This window comes from Rattus rattus, chromosome 15, assembly GCF_011064425.1.
Source record: "Rattus rattus isolate New Zealand chromosome 15, Rrattus_CSIRO_v1, whole genome shotgun sequence".
Taxonomy (NCBI): Eukaryota; Metazoa; Chordata; class Mammalia; order Rodentia; family Muridae; genus Rattus; species Rattus rattus.
In genome coordinates, this window is record NC_046168.1 from 68,047,106 (window position 1) to 68,073,898 (window position 26,793).

General features: G+C 35.8%; 1 protein-coding gene across 1 annotated transcript in view; it reads left to right on the plus strand.

Moving 5' to 3' along the window:
• LOC116884322 (contactin-6) overlaps positions 1-26,793 on the plus strand; it is a 204,385-nt gene that overhangs the window by 51,919 nt on the left and 125,673 nt on the right. Inside the window, exons 3-5 of the mRNA XM_032885455.1 lie at positions 3,465-3,560; positions 23,746-23,949; positions 25,928-26,030. Coding sequence (XP_032741346.1) covers positions 3,465-3,560; positions 23,746-23,949; positions 25,928-26,030 — 403 coding nt within the window. The remainder of the gene's footprint in view (positions 1-3,464; positions 3,561-23,745; positions 23,950-25,927; positions 26,031-26,793) is intronic.

Below are 26,793 nucleotides of genomic sequence, written 5' to 3' on the forward strand. Positions count from 1 at the left end.
CATGCCTTTGTCCCAAAATGCCAATGAATTTCTCTTGTGAAGGTCATATATGATCCAAAACTTCTGTCTAATGTTTTTCTACTTTTTCATGACTGTGTCCTGTATTTTCTTTTGTCCCTTTATTTTTCTCTCACCTTTCCTCCTAGTTCATTGTCTCTCTACCTCTGAGGAGTACGTATTTTCCATATTTGAATCTAGAGACACATTTGCTAAATTGCTCATCTCAAAAATGAAGCCATATCTGTTAGTATGGCTTTAAATAATTTATATGCTGATAAATCCTCTCCTAACACATCTGGGTGGTGGCTTTTCCTACCTAGGGATGTGGTGTTTCATAGACTTTATGTCACTACTATATTCTCTTATTTTTCCAACGAATATAACTTTTCAGATCACACTATGGTGAGGTGTTAAAAACCTTAAAATTATTATGTCATGTATATTATGTTCATAAAATGTTTACAGCGGAATTGACACACCTCAGTTACTCTTGTGCCATAAACAGTGTGATTAATTTTAAAATATCCATTTCTAAGGTACTTTATAGTAGTTTGATATGTTTCTCATGTGTAGGTTTTATATTGTTTGTTTTATAATTCAGTAGAGGTATACATATATTCAGAAATATAATTTCCTTCTATCTAACACTGTGAGACACGAATGTTTAGTAGCTAAGTCTATCTTGTGATTCCTCTTCCAGGGTCTCTTTGTTTGTCAAATAACAGATGCACACACCGCCCAGGACATCTTAGATATTTTCCAAATATATCTTCTCTTCATTTATAAGTTCTTTCTAAGTAAGAAAAGTGGATGTATTTTTTAGTGATTGATTATTACCTTAAACCAAGGATTTCCCTTCTATTTTAGTATAGACAAATTTCAGAAACCTAAATCTAATTATAGTAGTGGTTTCTTTGCACTACAAAATCTGTGCATTTAGAATTTTATCCCATTTAATTTTTTATGAAAGCAATGGCATTCTTTTCTCCATATAGCCAAATGTAGTCTATCAGATCTACATTTTCTTCATTTCCTTTAAAGAATGCCTAGGATCAAGAGGGTAAAATACAGTTATAAAGAGAATATTCCAAAAAATATCTCCCTCACTATAGAACATTACTTGTGGTTTTGAATCATACAGTCAACTTTTAAAAGTAATTAAACTCATTTTAATGTACCATGCATTTATACAATATAGATTGATCATATCAATCCAATATCCACCACAATCAACCTCCTCCTAGAGCCCCCAGACAATTTCCTGATCAGCTTCTTTCTAGTTTATTACTTTGTTATTAATAATGCATAAAATCCAATTACCACTCTGCATAAGCATAAATGTGTGTGGCCATCCACTGGCTCATGAGCCACATACAGTATCCAATCATAAAGTATAGTGATACTCCCTAACCTCATCTGTATCAATGACCAGTAGCTCCCCAATCCACGCTAGAATTTGGACCATGTTGATTTTGTGTGGTAAGCATGGTACTGTGATTTGATTGTAACAGCCATGTTATTGAGAAATCTTCAAGCCCTGCTTGTCCTCTACCTCGCTTCCACAGTGCTCCCTAAGATTTGCATGGGAAGGTTGATGTATGACTACCTACAAGTGAGTGTTTATAGTTATTTCCACTCTGCTTCAAAATGGTTACCATGTTTTTTTTTCCTACAAGTCTTCTGATTTTCCTAATAGATAATCAATAGAATTACAGTGATTCAGGCTTTTGTGGTTTTGTTATCATTACAAATATACCTTCTGTGCTAAACAAAATTCCTGCCCTTCACAAGGTTTTTGAACTATTACCCATTAGCAAAGAAACTTCTTTGACTGAAGTTGACAGAAGCACAAGTCTGTGGGACAAATAAATATTTACAAATCAGTTTTATAGCATGAACACTTAGCAAAAACAAAACAGTATGTTTCTCCTTTAAGACCTATGGTATCCTCAGTCACAGATTTTGACCAGGGTTATAGTACCTGTTATGAAATCCTCCATTTGGAGCATACCTCATATTTAAATAAAAAATAGTTATTCCACAATTATCATACCACTTTTGAAGCAATAAGTATATTTTGCCTGAGTGTTCAATATTGTGGCATGCAGTATCTAGCACTGCATAAGACCACTGGTATCTTTTGTTCTTTAGCTGTCTTCAAAGTATATCCTGGCCACACAAGACACTGAGGAAGAAGAAGAGTTGCCTGTTCAGGTCAACTCTATGATTTCTCTATGTTTTGCAACCAACATGAGAGGTCTTCAGAAATAGACTCTTACCATGTATTTATGGTTCCTTTTCAATCTACTTTCATGCTTAAAATGTACCTTCTGAATAAAGTAGCTTCCATTTTATTGGCATGTTAAGAGTTAGTGAAGTTGAGGGAAAAGGAACCATGAATATTTGTACAGAATCACTTCCAAACACATGTTTGTTTTGGTTTAGTATATGTGCTACAAAGAAATCTAAAGAGAGAATTTATAGGAGAATACATTTGATTCCAACTCTGCCATAACAAAAGAAGGGAGAACAAATCTTCACAAATGGCAGGCTCTGCTTCAAAATGGTGGCCATGTTTTGTTAATAATGTATTTTATTTTTCTACCACTCTCTTGATTTTCCTATAGATGCTCAGTGAGTAAGGCCTTTGTGATTTTCTGTTATTTTTACAAATGTTACTTCTGTGCTTAAACAAAATTCCTGGTCTTTAGATGGTGATCATTCGCTCAATGAATGAATGAATGAATGAATGAATGAATATATTTATTTTACCAAAGAAGACATTGATACTCAGAGGGATTAAACATTTGCTCGTTCCTAGAGGCTAACTGACTTTTTTTCCAAGAATACTGAAAGACTTTACCTTAACTAAGTGGCTTGTGAAGATTTCATCCATCTCTTAATTTTCTAGGGTTCCTTGATGTAAGAAATCACAGCCTGTCATGTAAGTTCAATAATCAGCTTTGTGAACGGATGTAGAGAACATACTTTCTGTCTCTGTTTCTGTCCATAAGAGCTTTGTCTCTCAATGTGCAAATATATCCTAAATGGGAGACAATGTCCAACCATCAAATGCAGCTGATGACCTAAGACATTAGATTTCAGCATATTTGCTGCATATTCTCTTAGACAATCTACATATGGACATACAAAATATATACTAGGCTTAGAGTACAATCTTATAAGTTACCAACTGGGAGAATAAAATTAAGAAGTGAGTAGTCTTAACAAACATGTTTATCACAGACTCTACTGAATTATATAAAAAAGGAAGAGAAAGAAATGCAAGACTTTGTGAATGAATCATTCCTACAGATAAATTAGCCATTAGCTAGATATTCTGGTAAGCCAAATATGAGTAGCTGTTATTCATTACAATAACAAGTTTTTCTCATGATTTTCAGATTCTTCTGGATTACTTCTGAAAATAGGGAATTCTGAAACTATTTTATTTGTTTTCTAAGATATTGAAGACTTTGAAACCAAATCCAGAAGCACGGTCTCTGTCCGGGAAGGTCAAGGAGTGGTACTCCTCTGTGGCCCACCACCACATTTTGGAGGTAGGTTATGGGTAGTTTGTGTCTGCCTTCCCATTAGGCTCCATCAGCACATGGAAGTACAGAGGGCCTTGTAATCATTGACATTTAATCATACATTCAGAACTACAGAAGCCCTGAGAAGTTCATCAACCATATAGACAGTTCTGCATCCTAACGTTTTTATTGAAAATTCTCTTTTCATTTAGCTACAGAAAAAATATGTCCATGAGAAGATGAAACTGGGAGCTGTAAACAGTGTTGGCATTGTGCCTTGGTATGAAACTGAGTGCATGGTGGGAGGCTAAGAATTGCAGCTCATGGCAATGATATGGCTCTCTTTGAGCCTCAAGTGTACAATTAGGCAAGCATTATTAACAATGATAGATATTTAAATGGATTTGATTTATATAATGGCTAGTACCTCATTAAAATTGAAAGCTAAATTTGTTTCTTAATTTTACTTTTGACCTGTATATAGAGGTAAATTCCAACCTGCTTCTTGGACTTCTTTATTGAAAAAGAGTGTGGTTCTATGCAGGCATTCTAGCTCAAAGATCCTCCTCACATGAACTACTACAACATGTTTATACTAACCCCCACTAAAACACTATAGAGTTTTAAAAAGAAATAAGACAGATATTTTAAGTCAAAAGACAAACTTGTATTCCTAGGGTTAAATTGCATTATATTTATAAATATTTACATTTTATTGTTATTTTTAATTTTACATAACCTTCGTGTTATGCTAGCACAGAAAACAAAAGAACCTAATTATAAGAATGTAGCAGTAATGGCAGGGCTGCCTCTGTAAAGACTGGGGGCTGTGAAGCTGCAAAAGCATTTCCTGCAGGAGGACCTGCTTGAAGACTGCCTATGACACAATCCTACAGGAGGAACCAATTGAGAATGGCCTGAGGACGCAAGGACTGCTGGTCCAAATAATGCTAGCCAATCAGGAACTGCTGTGTAGAACAGATACTTCCTCAGAATCAATGGAGGTGTGGGTGGAAGGTATTAAAGAAGCTTGCAGCAGTGCTCAGATGAGTTTGCTGCAGCATTTCTCACTTGCTCCTGGAGTCTGTGTCATTGCCTCTGTACCAACTCTCTCCCAACCCCCAAGGGGAGGTAGGGTCTGGCGGAGAGCTGTCCAGGGCACAGGCAATAGAAGCTAACAATATATTTTTCCTCACGACTAACACATATGGCATTATGTTCGTCTGAAGTTTTAAAGAAGACAGCAATCACACAATGTATAAACTTATATTCCTGCAAAATGTACAAACCTATCTTACTTTAACTTTTTGATTGTGTCTATTTTCTAAGACTCAGAATTAGGAAAGCACTAGGTTCTTCAGTACTCTGACCACATTCAAATATTTCTGGTGGTGTTGAAAAACCTGTTCCAAATTGGTTAATTATAGGTGATAGAAGTGTAAAACAAATGTAACTTAGCAGGCTATTTGCGTGCAATGAAAGTCAAAACAGAAGCTAAGCAAGACAGATATTTTCCTTGTCAGCTCCTAATGAGAAAGGATTTGTGTTGATTTTTTAAAACCAAAATGCTCTCACTGTCATGTCGTAAGTCCTATGAAGTTAAGTCAACGGATAACACAAAGTACATTAAACTTTGTAAGGACCAAGGCTCTAGGATGAGAGTGAAGACAATTTTGCCTTTTTTCCATAGAGAATCACTGCATGATTCCATGGATATTTTTTGGTAACGATGTCTGTGTATCATAATAAATCAGAATCAGTTTAGCATTCGCCAACAGGGACTTCATCTCTTTGTGGACAGGTTGGAAGGAATAATATTCTTTGGTCTTTGTTGAGGATCTTAACATATTTTTGTCTTTTTATGTCTCTGGTTTGTCTCTCTCTCTCTTTCTCCACTGTCATAATTTCCTTCAGAGCTTTTTCAGTCTCTTAATTAGATTTATTCCCAAGTGACAGATGTTCATTTGTTTAAGATTTTTCCCCAACATAATAGTTTTATCTGTTTCCTTTTCTATAAGATAGCTATTGATTTTTGTGTGCTGTCTTTTGCTACTTTGCCAGATTTGTTTATTGGTGCTTGAAGTCGTTTTATGCAATCTCTAGAGGTTTCTAGGTATACAATCATATGATCTGCAAAGAGAAATAAATTTAAAATAAACCTTCCTTGTTTTCTTTCAGTTTTATTTATTTCTCTTGCCTGATTGCCATGGCTGCCATTTCATACTATAGTGGATAACTGTCTCCTTAATTTTAATGGTTCTAGAGGACAGAATGTTTCATTATTCTTCACTAATCATGACATTAGCTACAGATTTGTCAGTTAGGCTGGACTGTGATATTTCTATATCTAATTTATCCAAGTGTTATAAAATGTGCCTTATTTATTTGGATGCATGTGAGAGTTTGGGGATTTTCGTGAGCTAAATTACTTCCAATTCTTATGTACTGATATTAATATTACCTCTCTTAAAAAGCAATTATAGACTTCATAGTGACAGTAGGTCATAAAGGCTGGTGCTTTTCAGAACAAATTACATATAACTTAGTTTTGTGCCTTTCTGTCAACACACACAGCACAGTGAATACGAAGGGTAGCTCTCCATTAAGGAAGAAGTCATAATAATAAGTTAGATTGTTCATCTAGTATGTCCACATAAATATATTCAAAACATCTCTTAATAATAGAAGTCTGTGAAATAAACTCCAGTGAGTTTCATAAAGGAATGTTCTATAAACACAAGAAAAATAACCTGTTTGAATTCTATAAGTCTGTGTGAATGCAAAAGGAAGAAATGAAAAATGAGTTTATAGATGTTCCATGTAGATGTGCACTTGTGACATGGCATCATAACAATGTTTGTATTCTAGCACACATTCATTTCAGCAGGGCACCTGGGATTCCATCATAAAAGGAGGGGTTTGAGATAATCGTTGGACTTTCATCTGAGATTCAATCTACACTTCCCAAACATTTGTATGCAACACTTCCCTTGTTGCACATGGCCTGGGCTGGGGTTATATCCGTAGAGGTATTTTATATTCTAAGAGAATTAATGGAAAGGGTCTCTGTCTACATGACTATGCAGAAGGCATCCTCTACATTGGGTGCAGACCCTCCCATGTAACTGCTTTGATGTCACTACTACTCCCGCCAACAACCCCTCACCCATACTCTGTAAGTATGCTCAATAAATTCCTTGGTTCCGTGGAATGAAATTTGGTGAATGTGATGGTTTGTATATGCTTGGCCTAGGGAGTGGCAGTATTAGGAAGTATGGCCCTATTGGAGTAGGTGTAGTCCTGTTGGAATAGGTGTGTCATTGTGCATGTGGTCTTTAAGATCCTCATTCTAGGTTCCTGGAAGTCAGTATTCTGATTGCAGCATTTAGATGAAGATGTAGAACTCTCAGCTCTTTCTGCACCATGACTGCCTACATGCTACCATGCTCCTACCATGATGATAAAGGACTGAACCTCTGAACCTGTTAGCCAGACACAATTAAATGCTTTTCTTATTAAGATTTGATTTGGCCATTGTGTCTGTTCATAGCATTAAAACCCTAAGACAGGGGACTAGTATTTGATTTGTCTTTGAGACGGTATGAAGAGGTGGTAGACAGGGTTTAGGAATCCCAGTGAAATACCCAATTTGATAAATAAAAATGGAATAAAAGACATTAAAAAAAGAATCCCAGTGAGAGATATTTTCTTCCTTTAGTATTATAACATTATAATATTATATAATATAACATAAAAATTAACCTGATATAAAATATAATCTAACATAACATGATAATTGAACATCAATAGACCATAAAGTACCATCTTCCTCCAGCTGAACAGATATGATTAAGAAATTATTTTTTCTCTTTTTGAGGGAAAAAAATACAGATTTCTAGCATTGGTATTTTATAAAAGCTTTCTATCTACATTTAACACTAACCAAAATTATACACAGGCTATCCCCCTGGGTACATGGAGAGTGGAGGACGGAGGCCAGAGGACAGAGGGTGGATGACAGATGATGAAAGAAGACTTTAGGGTGGTTGAAGTTATTCTATCACAGAATGGACCCATGAAATAAAAAAGCAGTCCATGTGCTTGTATTGAGAATAATCATTATATAGGTTATATTTTCATTATATAATATTTTAATAAAATCAAATATCATTTTTATATACTGTCTCATTTAAAGTTATATCTTTACCAGGAAGCTTTTATTCTCAAATAGTCAGTATTTAAAATAAACAGCTTGTTTGGGATTTTAGCTTTTAGATTGCTCTCCATTGAGAGATGACAATAGCAGGGACCATGTGACATTGTAAATTGCTCTTTCATGGCCAGTATATAAAAGAGAAAAAAGAAGGATATAGATAATACTTTCCCCTTTTCATAATTTCTATATCCTTAAGGCCACTAAGCTTTATTACTAAAAGTCCCACTACATCACTGGACCACCACTACATCGTCAATGCTTTTAACTGGATGAACTTTGATAGGAGGAGCATTTAATATCAAAACTATAAATATATGATTGTGAGTTTCATGATGGCTATATTTTTCCCTTGTTCACATAATTTTCAGTACTCTGACTTTATCACCAGACAGTAAGAGTACTGGCAGTTCTTCCAGACCTGGATACCATCTGCAGGAAGCAATGTTCTAGGAGATCCAACACTGTTTTCTGTACATACATGCAGGCCAAACACTCAGACATGAAAAATAATAATGTAAAAGTTATAAAAATATCAGAAATGTAGCTTTAACTGGAAACTGTGTAAAATGACCACAACAAGGACCATGTTTCGTATCCAACTTTAGAACTTTATTAAGGATCCCCTTTGAATATCAGTTCCTGTCTCCTAAATCCCCCACTGGTGGGCTAGGACAGTTTTATCTCCCACATCATCTCTAATGTCTGTTATTGGTTTTATTCTTCTATGTTGTATGGCCATTTTCATAAAGCAAAATTCTTCTCTAGCTCCTTACTGCAGTGTAGTGATTTTTTGAACTTCAGTTTGATATTTGGGCAAGCATATTTTATTCTAATATATATCTGAGGATTTCCAAAGTCACGAGCTTCCTCATAGATATATGAGATAGACACACAACAATCCTTCCATCAAGAATATTTACCCCAAGAGTGAGCTATGTTTGAGGGTTTCTGTCATGTGATACAAAAATTTTCACAAGTCATCCACAATGCACATTATTGTACAATACTCTCAAATTTTCAGAGCCACAGGAAAACCCTCTAAGACAAAGCCCCATGTTGCTCATGAAAGGAGAACATAGATACATACATACATACATACATACATGCACATACATATACATATGTAAATAAAAAGATAATGATGTACCCATCAGTTGATTTGAATACACTTGTCATATGAAACTTTATCTTAGATTGACAATAAAGAAATAATTCATGTTCAAAACAATGAAAAATCTTTTTTTCAAAAGGATAATAGTTTTCACCATAGCCAAAGGAAATTTGCCCCTTAACTTTGGGGATATGAAACTCTTAATCCTGCCCTCATAATAGTTGTGAACTTCAAGTTTGTTTTAAAATAACTGTCGTTTAATTTTCTCAGGTCCAACTTTTAGTCAGATAGAACCATTGACTCTATGCCGTGGTTCAGATCAACTGTGCCCGTGGGAGGAAGGTAGTACTGTTTGTGTGCGCCTACTGTTTGTATTCACATCATAAAGATGTTGACAATTTAACTTAAGTGGAAAATCACTCTAAGGAAAGGCTGAAAATCCTGTTGTTAGAAAAAGGGAGAGAAGAAAATTATACTGAGAAAAGTGGCACATTTGCATAATCCTTTCCTCCTGGTTGGTGTGTCTTCTCTTTCTGGAGCAAAAAAATATGACGTTGTCTTATTAGGTAGGAAAAAAATCACAACACATACATCAATCTTATCAAGATTGTTAGCATGCCTGGAAAGCCTGCACTAGAGAGACAATGGGGGGAGCATCATGAGTTGATGACACCCTGTTTCATAGTGCAACCTATGATCCATACTGACTGTATGTCTCAAAATCCAAGCCAATTAATCAATTAGCTAACTAATTAATTAATAACACTCCTGAGTATGTAAAAGACAGATGTGATGTTGACATAATAATTATAATCCCACATCATTATTGAACATGAATATTTTATAATCACTTCATAAATATTTTTGTAAATTTAGTAAGTGCCCTTGATTTTTCTGTATTCTTGGGGAACAGTGGAGTAAACAACAGTCTTTTACTTTACAAATCTTATGAAATTTAATAAGAATCATAGCAACTATTAAGAAGTAGAAAAATCAACAGCGGAAGATAGGGAATAGTAATTACTAATACTTGATCCACCCAAGTGTGGCCCAGCATTAACCCACAGTCTCAAAGACTGAGCCCTGGCAGTTCTGTCCCCTCCTAAGGTCCTGACCTGAATCATGGCTTGCTTTCTAGTGCATTTCCCCTCCAGAGGTCCATATTCTAGGGTGCACGCTGAGTTCTTCTGAAAGGAGATGATGCCAATAAAATTAAACAAGGACAAAAAAACCTATTTACTACTTAAATATCTTGGAAGAAAAATGAAGATGTGAGACAGGCATTTTATATAAAGATAACTGAGGCATATGTATATATGCATGTGTATGCATATGTGTGCATATATGACCTATGACGGAATCACATCTGGAATGTTAGAGGAACAAGAGAAACATCAATGTGGACAAAGCAAGTCACTAATAGGAGTATCAATGAAATTGCAGAATCCTACTTAAAGATAATATAAGGCTTTTAATTTAATTTTGTTTCATTTTCTGAATAAGATCAGAATATATTATATGATTTGAGCAGGAAAAAGACCCTCTTCCTGTGCCTTCTATTTTTATTATTCCCGATCAAGAAGAGTATCAAACTGGACAGTGACTACAGTACTGAAGTGAGAGATTTGGGTTTAGACCCATTGATAGCTGTCAATAGATTGTAGCTCACCATCTTCAGCCTATGTGTAGAAATCATAATTGAAATATTTTCCTTAAAATTTGGATAAAGATTGGATGAGAAATTTACAGTAAACATTGAGTTCCTGTCCTTGGAATAAGCAACTTGAAATTGGATGTTATTAATTAATTCTGTGGAAACACAGAAAGGAGAGCAGGGAGACACAGGGAGACAGAAACAACTGGGAATTTATTTTAATGTTATTTTTTTTTGAGAATTTCATACAGCAGACCCCCAACCTCCCTACTCACCCAAATTTACGTTCTTTCTACATAAAAACAAACAAAAATATCAAAACTAAAAGACATGCACACACACACACACACACACACACACGGAATCATTTAGCCAAATACTCCTGAATGTAGGGCCTGCATTAGAGTGCTGTTGATAGATTCAGTGTTACTCTCTTGATGAAAACTGGTTTTCACTCTCCCAACAGCTAAGCAGTTGTGAATACTTTCGTGGGTAACAGTGGGAATTTGTTCCAATTTCCCTTTCTCTATGCTGGTATTTTGTCTGGCTTAGTTTTGTGAGTCTTGTCCATTCTTCCACAACTCTGAGAGTTCATATTGCATCAGCTGTGTTGTGTTTATAAAACATTTCTTAGCTTACTACATGTTAACTGTCACATGTCAAAGAAATAATGGTGAGAACAAGATATAGTAATTGATCGGGTAGGGTATAGATTTTAAATCAGCAGTTCACAGAATGTCCTTTTTTAGAGAACTGGAATACCAAAGAAAAAAGTTTTAGTTCCATTATTTTTGTTTGTTTGTTTTTTGTTTTATGTGGTTTGCATTTTGTTTTCTTTTAAGCTTCATCTATAAGTCCTTGAAAAATCCCAGAGTCCAGCAGTTCAATATTACCAAGTTTCCTTGGACCCCTTTCTCCTATACAGGAGCTCTGCTCTCTCTCTCTGTTCCTCTGTCGCTCTGTCCCTCTATCCCTCTGTCCCTCTCTTCCACTGTCTCGCTGTCTCTCAGTCTCTCTCTCTCACCTAAGCTCTCATGTACTTATATAACACAGTAAGACAGTTTACTAAAGAACTGGAGTAAATGCCTAGAAAACATAATTTGCTTTAGAAAGACAAATCCAGAAAAGCCACACACATACTATATTTCCTGTCACAGGAATGGGTGAGATGATAACTATCCTCTATTGTCATAGTTGCTAGGGTTTCTATAATTGTACTAAAACACTACCACCAAAAGTAACTTGATGAGGAAAATCCTTATTTATTTTATGTATTTCTGGACACATTCCACTGCAGAAAGACAAGATAGGAACTCAAGGTAAAAACTTAGAAGGAGAAACTGACCAGAGGCTGTGAAGAGATGAGGCTTACCAGCTCTTTGCTTATAGATAACTCAGCTAGGAGTAAAGAACCAAGACGTTCCTGTCCAGAGGTGGCATAGCACATAGTATGCTCGGCTCTCTAATACCAATCTTTAATCAAGAAAGTAGCCTACAGGCTTGCCCAAATGTTAATCTGGTTGGTGACCTTTTCTCAATTAAGGTTCCTTTTCTTACAATGATTCTAGCTTATGACAAGTTAACAAATATTAAATCAAGACAACTATGCATTTGGGACTGAATACAACCAATTTTATATTTCAACTCATTTGCATTTTCTGGGAAAATATATTACTCTTGTAACTTTAGAAATCATTGTAAGGTTTTTAATTTGGTCAAGATTTAATTTGGTCAAGAATCTGGGATTCCAGGGAACTTATGAAAATGTCAATATGTTTATAGTTCTGCATGACTTAGATGACAGTCTGACCCATTCTAACCCAGAGGATGAATTTAGAATTACGAGAAATATTAAAAGGCATATGGACACTTGATTATGCTGCTTAAAATTCATGAATGGTTCTGGAACCAAGAAGCATGTGGGTTTGCCCCTCCTGATAACTGACCAAAGTTCAATTCTTACTAAAATTCCTTCCCAGAGCAAGACATAAAGTAACATCTCGCCATTTTCCCTAGGACACAAGGGCAAACCCAAGCACTATTTCACTGAAAGGCATTCTGGGGAAACAATTTATTGAGGTTTCCTACAGAAGCTAGGTCAGATGTTATGTAAAGAGCTGGAGATATTCCTCCCTACACTCACTGTACCCAGAATTCCTTAATCTCCAGGGCTGCTTTCTCAAGAGCTGTATAGGTGGACAGTGAGAAGAATAAAAGATAAAATTTTACAGGTCACTGTTCAAACATTCTGCATCATTTTTGACTACCACACGGACAACACATATACTATCATCTTGTTATTGTATGTAAATGAGAATGTACTCAGATATGCACAGATAGCTTTGAAGTGTCATAAACCATCCTTGTCTCACAACAGAGTATGTAGCTCTTTTTCTGTATACTTCCATAGAGTATAGATATTAGGACAAAAGAAAACCTAAATATTCCTTAAATATTTATACGCCTAAACTTCTCTATGTCTTTTTTTTTTTTTTGAATTTAGAGTTTTCTCAGTGATGGTTCAAAAACAAAGTGTGTTTTCACTTCTTCTCTAGGTAGAGTTTGCAGTGTACAAATCAATCCTGGAACTATCTGGAACTTAGCCATAATGGGTATTTGGGGGGCCTTTATTGGGTTGTTTTCAATCCCCCAAGAATCCCCTTTCCATGGTTTCAGAGAATAGGTGTGTAAATCAGAAAAGATCTAATAAAATCCTGGTTCCCAAGCAGCATTTGGAGACCACATAGGTGCTCAAAGAAGGACAGATGATGACAAACATGGAAGGACGCTCTCAGTATTGCATCATAACTTTGCTCCACACAACATCAAAAAATTCAAAACAATAAAAAAGTATTCTTTGAGAAGATCTTTGTTGTTGAGCTAGTGTACCCGTAATTGATCAACCAAAAGTGCCTAGGCATAAATCCTAAAAGACTATTCAAGGTTTGAAACATTATAATAAAGTGTACTCATATTGGAATACCAAAAGCAAGGGGAGACTATCCATTAAGTGTGAGTCCTATATTTCTGATTCTATATAATATAATATAATATAATATAATATAATATAATATAATATATATTCACTTTAAGAAACATGAAATCAATTTTGAGATCTATTCTGCAGCCATAAAAAGTTTTGTGAGTAGAGGAGTCAATATTCAAAGATAGTTTTCTCTAATAAAACTTATACTCCATGTAATGGTTGCATTTGCATATATATTTCTGTCTTCATATTTTAAATATCACATTGCTACATATAAGGCTGTTAAATATGTCAAAACCACAATTGTCCCCTGGGGAAATAGGATGAGTTGCATGCTTGAGAGAGCAGTACATAGTTTGCAATTGCTCAGTGCAGATCTGCCATTTTTAATAAGAATAGAATTGTAATGGATGGTGTCAATGAAAAACTACAAGAATATGCCAGAAAGGACCAATTATCATTCTGTACTAATGTTACTCCTGAATCATCACAATAAGAATGCATCAGCACTATTAATAACAGATAAATGTCATAGAAGGTGGAGAGAATATTTAAGAATCCAATGGCTTTAAACTGTCTCATGAATTATACATTTAATTAAGAAAAGCTAAATGAGAAGGTTTTTAAACTTCTAGCATGGAAGGCCTATTTTTTTCTTTCCCCATTAAAAAATATACAAATTAAGTCCCAGCTGTGGCTTATGATGAAACTTGCAAAAAAGATGCTTCCCTGCAGGCTAGCTGTGGGCATGAATGAGCAGAGGCAGCCCATGAGGGAAGAGAGCAGGGCAGAAGAGAATGATAATGGCAGCAAGATTTTGGAGCATTATGAGTTGTGACATTGCAACTCATGTCTAAAAATAAATGTTTAAGCTATCACATATACAGAGTGATTGACAAGTATCTTATGATAACATGTCAACTTAAAAAATCAGCAACTTTTCTATCTACAGATGTTCCTTACCTCTGCTCGCTTTTATTTACAAGATGTGCAGAATAGACTGTCTTGCAAATGCTAGCCAGGAGAGGAGAGATCAGCATATATATTTTTCACAATGATGGTTCAAAAATGAAGTGTGTTTTCACTTTTTCCCTAAGTAGAGTATGATATATGTATACACAGAGAGAGAGAGAGAGAGAGAGAGAGAGAGAGAGAGAGACAGAGAGAGACAGAGACAGAGAGAGACAGAGACAGAGAGGGAGACCATAGGTCAGGCTTGGGGAAGGGGTGAGTAATACCACACACTTTCCATGTCACTTACAGAACTCACAGACTACTACAGATTCTCCAATTTCCAAATAAACACGGAATGTACATTTCAAGACCTCACTGCAGTCAGTTGATGTGGTGATTGCCAATACAAGTTGAACCCAGGGTATGTATACATGCTATACTTGCTAACTGAGCACTTTTCCAACTGAACAACGTCCCCATCCCCAGTATACTGACATCGCAGTGCCTCAGCTTTTTGTTGTTGTTTACACTAGAGATTGTTATAATTGTACTATTTCTCCGTTCCCTTTTCTCTCTCCACACACTCTCATATACAAGTTGCTGCACTCTCAAATTTGTGGACATCTTTATTCATTTATTATTCTTGAATACATATGTATATGTGTGTGTACATATATATTTCTGGATATAACCTGTTGAGTCCATTGTTTTTATTTGTATATGTTTTCAGGGCTTCCTAGAAAAAGGAAAATAATTTGATGTGCTCTTTCCTAGGGAGGTCCACTTTTCCTTCTCACAACTTCACTCCGTTCCCTGCAGTTCTTCCTGTAGTGATGAGGCTTTTCCCGGTCAGATTAGCATGTTCACTTGAGTCATTCTTGTTCAGTTCACATTTGGGCAAACATGATAATAAGACTTTAAGGTATAACTTCTGATTGTTCTAGGATATAAAATTTCACCTTAAAGTTCCAAATTGTCTGTATGTAGTAATACCTAAATATAGGTACTCTGTTTTCAGCAGATAGAGCCAGGTGGATCAAGAATTTCATAGCTGTATAGGCAATTAACCAAGCTAGAATACTTATAACCTTGTCTCAAAAAAACTACCACCACCACCATCACAATAACAACAAGAAGAAGAAGAAAAACAACAGCAACAACAACAACAGCAACAACAACTCAAACATTTCGTTTTGCAGATGAAACCCCTGCTAGACTCCTTTCGTTAAGCAGTTTAATTGTCTCCAAGTTTCAGTCAAAGAATAAGTATTTCTGAACTTAGAGTCCCAGCATTTAGAGGAGTTTTTAGAAGAGAAAAAAATGAGAGGTTAGGCCAGATTTTATGTATTTGATTTGCCATGAGGGTTAGCAATAAACCTAGAGTTATTTCAAATGACAGATGAATCTGCCATCTTATGCAGGGTTTTAGATTGTTCGGGCATCAAAGAATAGATGGTGTCAAGGAAGTATTCAAAAAACAGTTACCATTTAAATTTGGACTTTAGGGTGAATACACAGAGACCATGGAAGTTTGGAAGGAATTTTGTGCCCAGCCAGTGGAATAAAGTGGTAATTATAGAAGAGTCAAAGACAGCTTTAAGAGAACACCAAGGATTAAGCATCTTAAAATTTAGGTTTGAGTTATACCTCCTTTCAAATGATAACAATCTCATTCTGAAATTTTAACTCTGTCCTGGAGTCTCCAGCATCCTCTTTAGTATATTGACTATATTAGTAATACCCAGTTAACTTTAGAAGACAGTTGTTGGAAGGATGAAACTAAAGTACTTTTAACTTTGTTTTTACTTTTCTATATATACATTTTCTCGTTCAATGGGTTATAAATATTCCACTGGTGAAAAAGGATACATCACGCATAGGCACAAATGGGAAAGTTTGAGTAGCCGAGATAAAAAGTGAATTCACCAAGGGAGAGGAGAAAATTACAGTCTAAGGTCCCAAGATTATAGGTTGATGGATACAAAGATCTCTTGGGAACTAGCAGCAACCTGTAATTTTTGTGAAGTGGAAAAGGTTATGTTGCTTTCAGAAAGCTTGGACTTGTTTCTTTGCTCTAAAAGGCCTTGAATAAGGATCCCTAAACTGAGACTTGGCACTAGGAATTTGTTCAAGATTATCTTTATTTCACAAAAATGCCCAAAAGGTAAGAGTCCATGAGAATAGGTGAATCCCAATTACATCTTTTCCTCCCTTTGATGTTGAGGAAAAATTTACTATCTAGACACCTCTCTGGTTTCATACTGAAGTCTTTGAATATCTATTTGATGAAGGTTGAGGAACAGACTAGAGTGAGGCAGAGAGAGAGATATGAGTAAATGGACATAAAAGAAAGACACCATAGGGAATGCAGAATTTCCTCAACATGATTTTGCAAAGAAAAAGAATGTTCAGAAGCTCTGAGAACAGGAAAAGGAATCGACAGTGTAGTTTTGATCAGGATAACTCAACTGTGTGAGTTCATGCATGCCTGATCAGGAATCATCAATTCCTAGGGAGATGAAAATACTGAAGATGAAGTAGACCGTTCACATATGGGTTACCACCTGTGAGATATAACATAAATATGTGGAATCATTTATTTTGGGGCATCCATAATCGTGATTATTCATTCTCTTTCTGCTCATTGCTAATGGCAGAAGGTACATTCTTTACCTTAGAAAACATCTCAAGTTTACTAATAGATTTCTGTCACCCTCGTAAACTCTGGTGGTATTCACCTCAAAAGGAACAAATGTTTCTTTTGTTTCATGGGTTTGGATGTTGCTGCTCTTGACCTCAGGGTTCTTTGGCTATAGGCAGTAGCCAGGAAGTGTATGTTATTGAAGTATTTGAAGTAAAGCTGCTCTCCTTGTAGATGCAGAATCAAAATAAAAACAAAGTAATCAAAGGGACAGATTTGCTTCAGTCACTTTTATGGCATGCCACAAAAACTACAAAAGTCTCACATTAACCCCTCATTAAATTTTTAAGTTTCCATCATCTTCCAACAGTGCCAGGCTGGGAAATCAAGAGTTTAATGCATTCCAGAGTCATGCTACAACACTGTTCTTAATTATTTCAGGGGCCCAACAACATTGTGATACATTCAAGATCCTCAACTCTGCCTTGTGCTTCTGTCATACAGAGGGCCTTTTCTTAACCCTGTGTACACCATAGCCCTCAATGTATGGGATGGGCTAAGTCTGCTTTTATCAGTAGCTAAAAACACAGGGTTCTTATTTTCTATTTTACTTGTAACATTGCTTCGAGACTTGGCTATATTTTGTCCTATATTTCTTGGTATACTTGAGATTAATTATTCCTTTCTTAGCAAAGTCTCCTATAAATGCAATATGAAATTTCAGCTTCCTGAATCACTTGAAATGTGTTAACAATGAAGATTGAATGCTTTGTTAGTAAAATAAAACTAAATCAAACAATTGGAGCAGAATTACTTATCTGTACTTTTGCAGATTTTCACAATGCTTTTTAATGCATATCAGGTTGGGAATCAATGACTGAAGAAAATGTAATATTTTGTTAGGAGCAGTTCGAAATAAGGGTACAAGAGTGATGATTCTTACTCTGTTCAGCTGATGCTTATCCTTATGTTCAGCTCGTCTGAAACTCTTGTCTTTATGTGTACACTTTTGTTTCCATTTACATACAGAGAGCATGTGAATTTAAATTCCAGTATGGCAGAAACATTATATAGCTAGTAACAATATTGTGTATTTTCTACCCCTACTGGGAAAACTACTACCAAAAATTAGGAATTTATGTGAACATGTATAAACATGCATTTTTATTCTCAAATATATAAATTTCAACAGGATAGACTAAATATACCATTTTTGATATGTTTCTCACATGTGTTTCTTTTTTTTCTATATACTGTAACTAAAATTTGTCTTCTATTAAAATTCTTTTGTTATTCCTTGCTAGGACTTTTTATAAGTGGAAACTTTATTTTACATTTTCATATATTTTATTTCTCTTTCTGTTGTCTCATTTTCTTCTTTCCTCCATGAAATCTGATATTTTAGTTAGTTATTAATGATACATGTGTATGGGAAAAAAGTAGATAATCAGAGAGACAGAAACACACACAGAGAGAGAGAGAGAGAGAGAGAGGGGGGGGGAGTCTATATTAGTTACATCTATGCTATTGGGTAGAATAGACAAAGAAAAATCAGCTTAGGAGAGAAAAAGTTATTTTTGGCTTACAGGTCATCATGAGTCATATTCAGGAAGCAGGGCAGAAGGGGCATGAAGAGTCAGTCTGTCAGTTAGAAAGTCAGGAAGGAGAGAGAGAGAGAGAGAGAGAGAGAGAGAGAGAGAGAGAGAGAGAGAGAGAGAGAGAAGTGTAGATGCTATCATGCATGGTTAGTCACCTGCTCACTTATCACTGCCTTATTTCTTGACTTTATACAATTCACCGCATCATGCCTAGGGAAAAGCCCCATTGTCGGTGGATTGGATCTTCTTATATTAACTAATGGCCAAAGATCAAAACAGTGAGTGAGGCAACTGAGACCATGGTCTGTACACACTCATAAGTGGACATTAGCCCCAAAATACATAATACCCATGATACGACCATAAGAAGTTTATTAAGATAGAAGGCCAAAATGAGGATGCTTCAATCCCAAAACGAAAATAATCATGGGAAGAAGAGGGAGGGAGGAACCTGGGTGGAAGAGGAGAGGGGTGAAGGAAAGAGAGAGACAGGATCAGATATGAGGATGAAACAGAAGAGAAGCACAGATCCAAAAAGAATGGCTAGAAATATGCAGCCTCTTGGGGTATGGGTGAAAGGACCCTCTAGAAAGTACCAGAGACTTGGGAGATGAGAAACTCCCAGGACTCAATGGGAGCGACCTTAGGCAAAATGTCCAACAATGGGGAGAGGGACCTGAAGAAATGACCTCCAGTAGCTAGACTAGTTCCAAAGTAGAGGGAGGGGCTTATTGTTGTCCCAGAATTATTGCTTGTCTAAAATAAATATAGGGACAAAAATGGAGCAGAGACTGAAAGAAAGGTTATCCAGTTGCTGGCAAAACTTTGGATTCATTTCCTAGGTGAGCACCAAAGCCTACCATTCACTATTATTGACACTATGGTGTGCTGACTGACAAGAGCAGATCATGGCTGTCCACTGAGAAGCTCCACCAGCAGCTGACAGAGACAGGTGCAGACACATAAAGCCATCCATTAGATTGAGTTCTAGGACCCCTGTGGAAGAGTTAGGGGAAGGATTTAAGGATCTGAAAGGGATTGAAATCCCATAGGAAGAACAACAGTCTCAACTAAGCTGGACCCTGGGAACTCCCAGAGACAAAGTCACCAACCAAATAGCATGCATGGGCTGTTCTGAGGCCCCTGGCACATTATTAAGAGGGGACTGCCATGTCTGGCCTTATTGTTAGTAGATGTGCTTAATTCTCTCTAGGGGCATTCTATAAGAGGCATATGGGAGGAGAAATTGGATGAAAAACTGTGGGGATGGGGAACAGGATTAGGGGGCAACATCTGGAATGTAAATAAATAAAATAATTAGTATAAAAAAGAAAAAATATCTTCTAGTTGATTCTAAATTGTGTCAAATTCACAACTAACCTTACTGATCACCATGATCTTAGTGGAGGAGTCTTATATTTGTAATAATTCTTCCTCCTATTTCAGCTGGAGTTTGTTCTGCACAGATATTATTTAATTTAAAATCGCTAGTAATCGGAACTCACAGGCCCTATATTGAGAGTTCAAGGACAGTAAAATTAGTAAAAAATGTTTCAAAAGATCACCTTACAGTTGAGTAAGACAGTTGTATATGTATATATACAGTGTCTTGATTCTATAACAGAATCAAACATAAATATATACTCTTCACATGATGCAAGACATTCTGGAAGAGTCCACTGACTGCATGGACTATTCTTTGGTTACCCTGACTTTCTTGAGTGTGAATATCTATTCACACAATTCACATGAGGATATTTTATTTGCCTAACTATAAGATGTTTTTCTTCCCCACTCTGTTACTGCGGACTTAATTCTCTAATTTGGAAAATCTCATTAAAACCAAATGTGCTTTTTTATTTTCTTAGATATAGATCTCTACACATTTTCCACAGTATTCCTAATTTCATATGTTCATGAAATGAAGCTTTAATCTACAAGAATATTTGTGAATACTCAAATACTTACAGTTATAATAAAAACTTAACAGTATATTATGTGTGTGTGTGTGTGTGTGGAAAGAGAGAGAGAGAGAGAGAGAGAGAGAGAGAGAGAGAGAGAGAGAGAGAGAGAACCAATGCTGTCTTTTGTTGGAAATAAAGATATCAAGCTGCCTGAAAGTGGAACACATTTTTAAGCTGCTTGTATATTTAGTCACATAGTTTATGTCTAATAACTTCTCTCAGAAAATGAACATAGCCAGTCATAATAATTTTTTACTAACTCTACTCTATGATGACCCAGACTACAAAAAGAAAAATCTCATAAACTCGTCGAATACAAAGTGGTATATTTATAAAATGAATTACCACTTAGAAACAAACAGAATGTGTGGATATGATGGTAACATAAGTGAATACTTAAAATATTAAAGAAAACAAACATAAACTCAAGTACACATCTAAAGTACATTCCCATTAACTATAAACAATGGCAAAGGCAGTCTGATAGTTTAAATCAGGGTGTGGTTCCTGTAGTTGAAGATTAATCTGACAGAATCATGAGATCACTTCTAAAAGATGCCAGTGGTTATTATTTTAGTATAGTATTGTATGCTTTAGACATATGTAATGTTTATACCTCATACAACTGAACACTTAAAATCTGTGTATCATTTTTATTCATCACACATTTATTTATGAAATTGAAATATACAAGTAGACATTTCAAAAATGATAAATGATTAAAGATTAATACATGTAATCCATTTGATATTTCACCTTGAACTTCTTGCTCTTGTTTCTTGTATGCTGTATTGATGTACTTGTCCATTGCTCTGACAGTTCTCCTGCATGGGGTTAATATGGAGCTAGTTCTTCTGAAATGCCTCTTCTGAACACATGTCATTGGAATATATTTCTCTTGTTTCCTAGCATCAGTTCTGTTGCTCTTATGAATGTAATATTCTGATACACAATGTACATATGTGCATTAATCATGTGTATTAGTCCTGGTTCTGTAGAGTAGTAACACTTACACAACGAATCTCTCTGTATATTGAGAAAGGTTATTTATTAGAATGCATGCTTTACAGGCATCTAATCTAAAAATGGCTGGCAATGCATGCAATGACCAAAAATGCAGAAGTGGTTCATTCCATGTGGATGGATGTCTCTGCTGATCTTCAATATACACTGGAATACCAAAGTAGTAGGATCTAATGCCAATGAAGGAAATGACTTGCTACAGAAGTGAGAACAAGCATGAAAAGTGAAAAGGCTCCCCCTGCCCCATGTCTTATATAGGCTTCCAGAAGAATGCATGGGCCAGATTAGAGGTGGGTGTGATGGTTTATATATGCTTGTCCTAGGGAGTGGCACTATTAGAAGTTATGGCCTTGTTGGAGTAGATATGTCCTTGTTGAAGACAGCATCTCACTGTGGGCATGAGCTTTGAGACCATCATCCTAGCTGCTGGGAGCACGTATTTTTCTAGAGGCCTTCAGATGAAGATGTAGTGTACTCAATTCCTCTTTGCACCATGCCTCCCTGGACAATGCAGTCAAGCTACCTTGATGATACTGGACTGAACCTCTGAACCTCTAAGCTAGCCACAATTAAATGTTGTCCTTAGAAGTGTGGCTTTGAATATAATGTGTGGCCACAATAGTAAAACTCTAACTTAAGGACAGAATTTGGTACTAGGGACTGGAGTTCTGCTGTAATATGACTGACTGTGTTTTTGTTTGAAAGAATAGAAAATTTGGAGTTTGGAATTGGAAAGCAGTGGACAACATTAAGTGGACTTTAATGGGCTATCCTAGTAAGAATGTGCAAGACTTTGTTGCTGAGAGGGTTTGAACTGGGCAGACCTGACCCTTGAGGTTTCAATGGAGAAAAATTCAGTATATGGCATAGAGACTGTTTTTATGGTGTTTTGCTGAAGGATGTTGCTGCTTTTTGCCATTGTCTGAAGAGTCTACGTGGGGCTAAGGTGAAGAGATTTATATTAATTACTTTGATAAAGGAAATCTCAAAACTGCCTGATATAAATGTTGTTGTATAGTTACTAAAGTTTGTTCTTATGAAGAATGTTTTAAAGAAAATCAGCAAGCTGAGTAAGGAAAAATACAAAATACATGGTTCAAGTATTAAAGGTATAACGGGAAGTAGCATGGAGCTGAATCCTCTGTTCTAGGAGATTTTAGATTAAGGGAGTGGGATTTGGGATCAAGATCCTACACACTAAATTCAGGTCTAGGTATGGTGGTACAAACTTTTAATTCCAGGAGAAAAGTTAAACAGATTTCTGAGTTCAAGGCCAGCCCAGAGAATGATGTTGCCCACAGTGGGCTCTGACAGAGAACAATTAATTTACCACTGTCATGGAAACAAGGTAAACAGATCTAGATAAGTTGTCAGGTAAGCCACTTTATCCAATTTATTCTAAGTTGTGGCAACTTAACATTTAAAACTAACCATCTCATCTAGGATTCCTATAATGCCTCTGTCAAAACAAATGCTGTTTCATGTTTGGATTATCCACTCACCTCTCTATTAACAGGAAATTCTGTGTGCATAAGGCACATGTTTTGCTTTATTACTGAATCTAAACACTTAGAGAAATTTCAGAAATAATATTCCATTCACAGAATGAATTCAAGATCTAGAATATTAAACTTAAAATATTTAATTAAAAATTTTTAATTAAATTTTAACTACAACTCCTATCTGTGCATAATCCTTTTTAAAACATACTGTAAAACACTGCTATGGAACGAGTAACACTAAAAAATTACCTCGACTCTATTAAACAGCAGAGCCTTATATATTCTGTGAATTTTCTAAGGAAAATTACCATTTCTTCTTTAAATATCCTGTCATTGCATTCATAACCACAGAAAACGGTGATGGAGAAGGAAATTTAATGGTGATGGAGAAGGTTTAAATGAATATAGGGAATATTCTACTTTGTTTTGAGTAGCTATAAATTAGACAAATATAGACAGACTTCTATTATGATGATTAAACATAACAGCGAACTTATTGATAAATTTATAGGAATTTATAGATATGGTTGCAGTGAAGATAATGCATTTTTTCTATGTTTCAGAATTATCATATGATTGGACCTTCAATGATAACCCTTTGTATGTTCAAGAGGACAAGCGACGATTTGTATCTCAAAACACAGGGAACTTGTACATTGCCAAAGTAGAACCGTCTGATGTGGGCAATTATACTTGCTTTGTCACAAACAAAGAGGCCCACAGAAGTGTCCAAGGACCACCTACTCCTTTAGTGCAGCGCACTGATGGTAAGACCATAAGTTACCTCAGACTCCACTCTGTGACTCTTACATCATGGGGAGGTCTTCAGAGCCTTTTGCTTTCTTCTTTTAAGTGGAACCAAAATCATAGAAGTTTAGATGAAATTCGCTAGCACAATGGAGATGAGACATAACCAAAATAATGAAAGGGAATTTTGTAGTTCAATACCCACATGGTACAATTTACAAGTTTCTGGGTATAACGTGCCATTTCATTTCTGGCACCAGAAGAGTTTGTCTTGTCATTGCTTAAGGACTGGGGTGTAAAAAATGATGGGGGGACTTGGCATGTGTGTATGTGTGCATGTGGATGCTGCCAAATTTTCATAGCAAATTGGTGAGGTCACTTTGCAACCTCTCTTCTTTTCTTGTTCTCTCTGTTTTCCATCCTTGCCATTATTTTGCTGCTGTTCTCACCCTTTGTTTACCTGGCTGGCAAAATGGAAAACAAGAACTATTGTGCCCAAGGAAAGCAAATCATTCCAAAGAATGATGGCATGGAAGATATTTATACTAAATTATAACTCTGAGAACTCAGATTGGTCTCTTATGTGCTTTACAGCTTAGTGAAGTCAGAGCTGGAGCAAGATTTAGAGAGGTAGAAAGTCATCTAAGTGGAAAAATCCTCTAGTTGATTCTCTAATTAAATGTTCACAGTGGGATATGTAAAGATAAAAAAAATCTGTTAGTTCATTTTATTATCAGATTTTGAACTTGAAAGGCAATACCTCATAGAATTTTGTTCCCCACCCCCCTGAAGAGTTTAAGACAAGCAAGGATATAATGGTAATCAAGCTAACAGAACTATGAAGCCCGCTCCCCAGAGTTCTCATGGCAGCAATTTCAGAGCCAGTAACTATTCAAATATTCCTTCAAGGGTCTTATTCAGATCTCGGCAAACATTAGATTTGTGACTTCATTTTCTCCCGTTCTGTGATTACTCTGCTCATGAGTGGGAAAGTGCATAAGCTAACAATTTGCATAGAGATTATCCAAAGTTTTTCCTATTTTATTTTTGTTTGTTCTTAATTTTTACTCCCCCTATCTTAATTCCTTTCTTCTCCCACCTCCTCTGCTCTCTTCTTCATTTTAATGGTAAAAGTACTGTAAACATTGTATACAATATGAGTCAATTAACTCCTCTAAGAGTGGGCATGCAAGAGCTACCAGTTGTTCAGAAAATGGGGAAAGAAAACTAAAAGCAGCCAATTTAGCTTCAGAATTAGCATTGATTGGGACATTGAAATCAGAAAGGTGTGGAAGTTAGATCTTTATAGTTTTACATTTATGTTGTGATTTGTACTTCATAAAGTCCCACTGGCCATTTAAATTTCATTTACTTGTGCTGGAAATGAGCTACTTTGACGTTGATCATATCACTTTATAAAATAGTGGCAATTTTTAAAAAATAATCCCCAAAAAAGCATTGATTAGTTCAGATGAAAACCAACTATAACTATTTTTGTTAGTTATAACTCTTCTGGAAAATAGTGTGTTTATGAGAACCTGCTTTACTCTAACCATAATTTAAGAATTCTAATTGAAACCTTAAAACAGTGAAATTATGACCTTCCCAAACATGCTATGAACTTTGCTGCAAAGCCCGGTACACTGATTATAGATCATATAGATATTTAATGTTCGGTTGTGCAGTTCCTCTGTTGGTTTTATTGCAGAATAGTGGTATTTTGGATTGTGCTGTATCAGACTTCTGACGGTACTCACTGAACCTTCTTCCCTTCTGACTAATGCATCTGGCCCTGTGAATTCCACAAAATGAGGATGGAAATGGCTGTCCCCTAGTGAAAGATCTTTGTTAAAAGCTCAGAAGCACGCATCCATGCCATGATTGGAAACCCTACGATTGTTTTAAGATCCAAGAGTCAAATTTTGGTTAATGAAGCATTTACTTCATAGGAAACTTCTCTTCTCCAGAAATGCTGCTAGCTGTTTTGGTATTTAACAGGTGTCATGGGGGAATATGAGCCAAAGATTGAAGTACGTTTTCCTGAAACAATGCAAGCTGCAAAGGATTCATCTGTAAAACTGGAATGCTTTGCCCTTGGAAAGTAAGGTTGTTTTTTTTTTTAATGGTTGTTTTAATTTTTTTAAAAAAATCTTTTTATTATTCAAATATTGCTCTAAGGAAGATTACTGAACAGATTTCAAGTGCCGGGCATTTTAGGGGGCATTTTGATTGGAGTTTAAATAACAACAGCAACAACAACAATATAAACAACAACAATAAAATGTCTAATACTCTGATAGTGACGGGGGCCAGAATTTTATTGCCAGAGAAAATGGGCACTTGCATAAGATGGTGGGCAAATCGTTGAGCACTTGACATACACTTCATCCTTCTCTGACACCTAGGAATAGACTACTTGGAATGTCCCCATGCTTAATTAATCAGTAATTCTTACAAATGAAAAACTTTCACCATTCTCCTCTAAAATAAGATTAATTAACATCCAATTGTTGACAAGGGATAATTAGAATTAAGTCCAACCTTCCGTTGTTAGTTGGTTTTGTTAGATAAGTCTGTATTCGCAACAGGTTTGGATGCCTTTAAGACAGCAAAACCTTTGGCACAGAACATTAAGAAAAATGCAGTTGTTTTCCATAATATTCAAATCTTATTTTAATGCCTGTAAATAGCGGTAACCATCAGGGAAAGAAGCTGGCAGACCAGTTGGTTCCATTGTTTTCAAACACGAGTATACACCTGAGTTACCTTGCTACTTGTTGGATTAAGTTATTATTGGCTACTGTACTGGTCTAAGACAAAATTTGATTTCACCACTTCTTAGAAATCCCACTTCAAAGCCATTT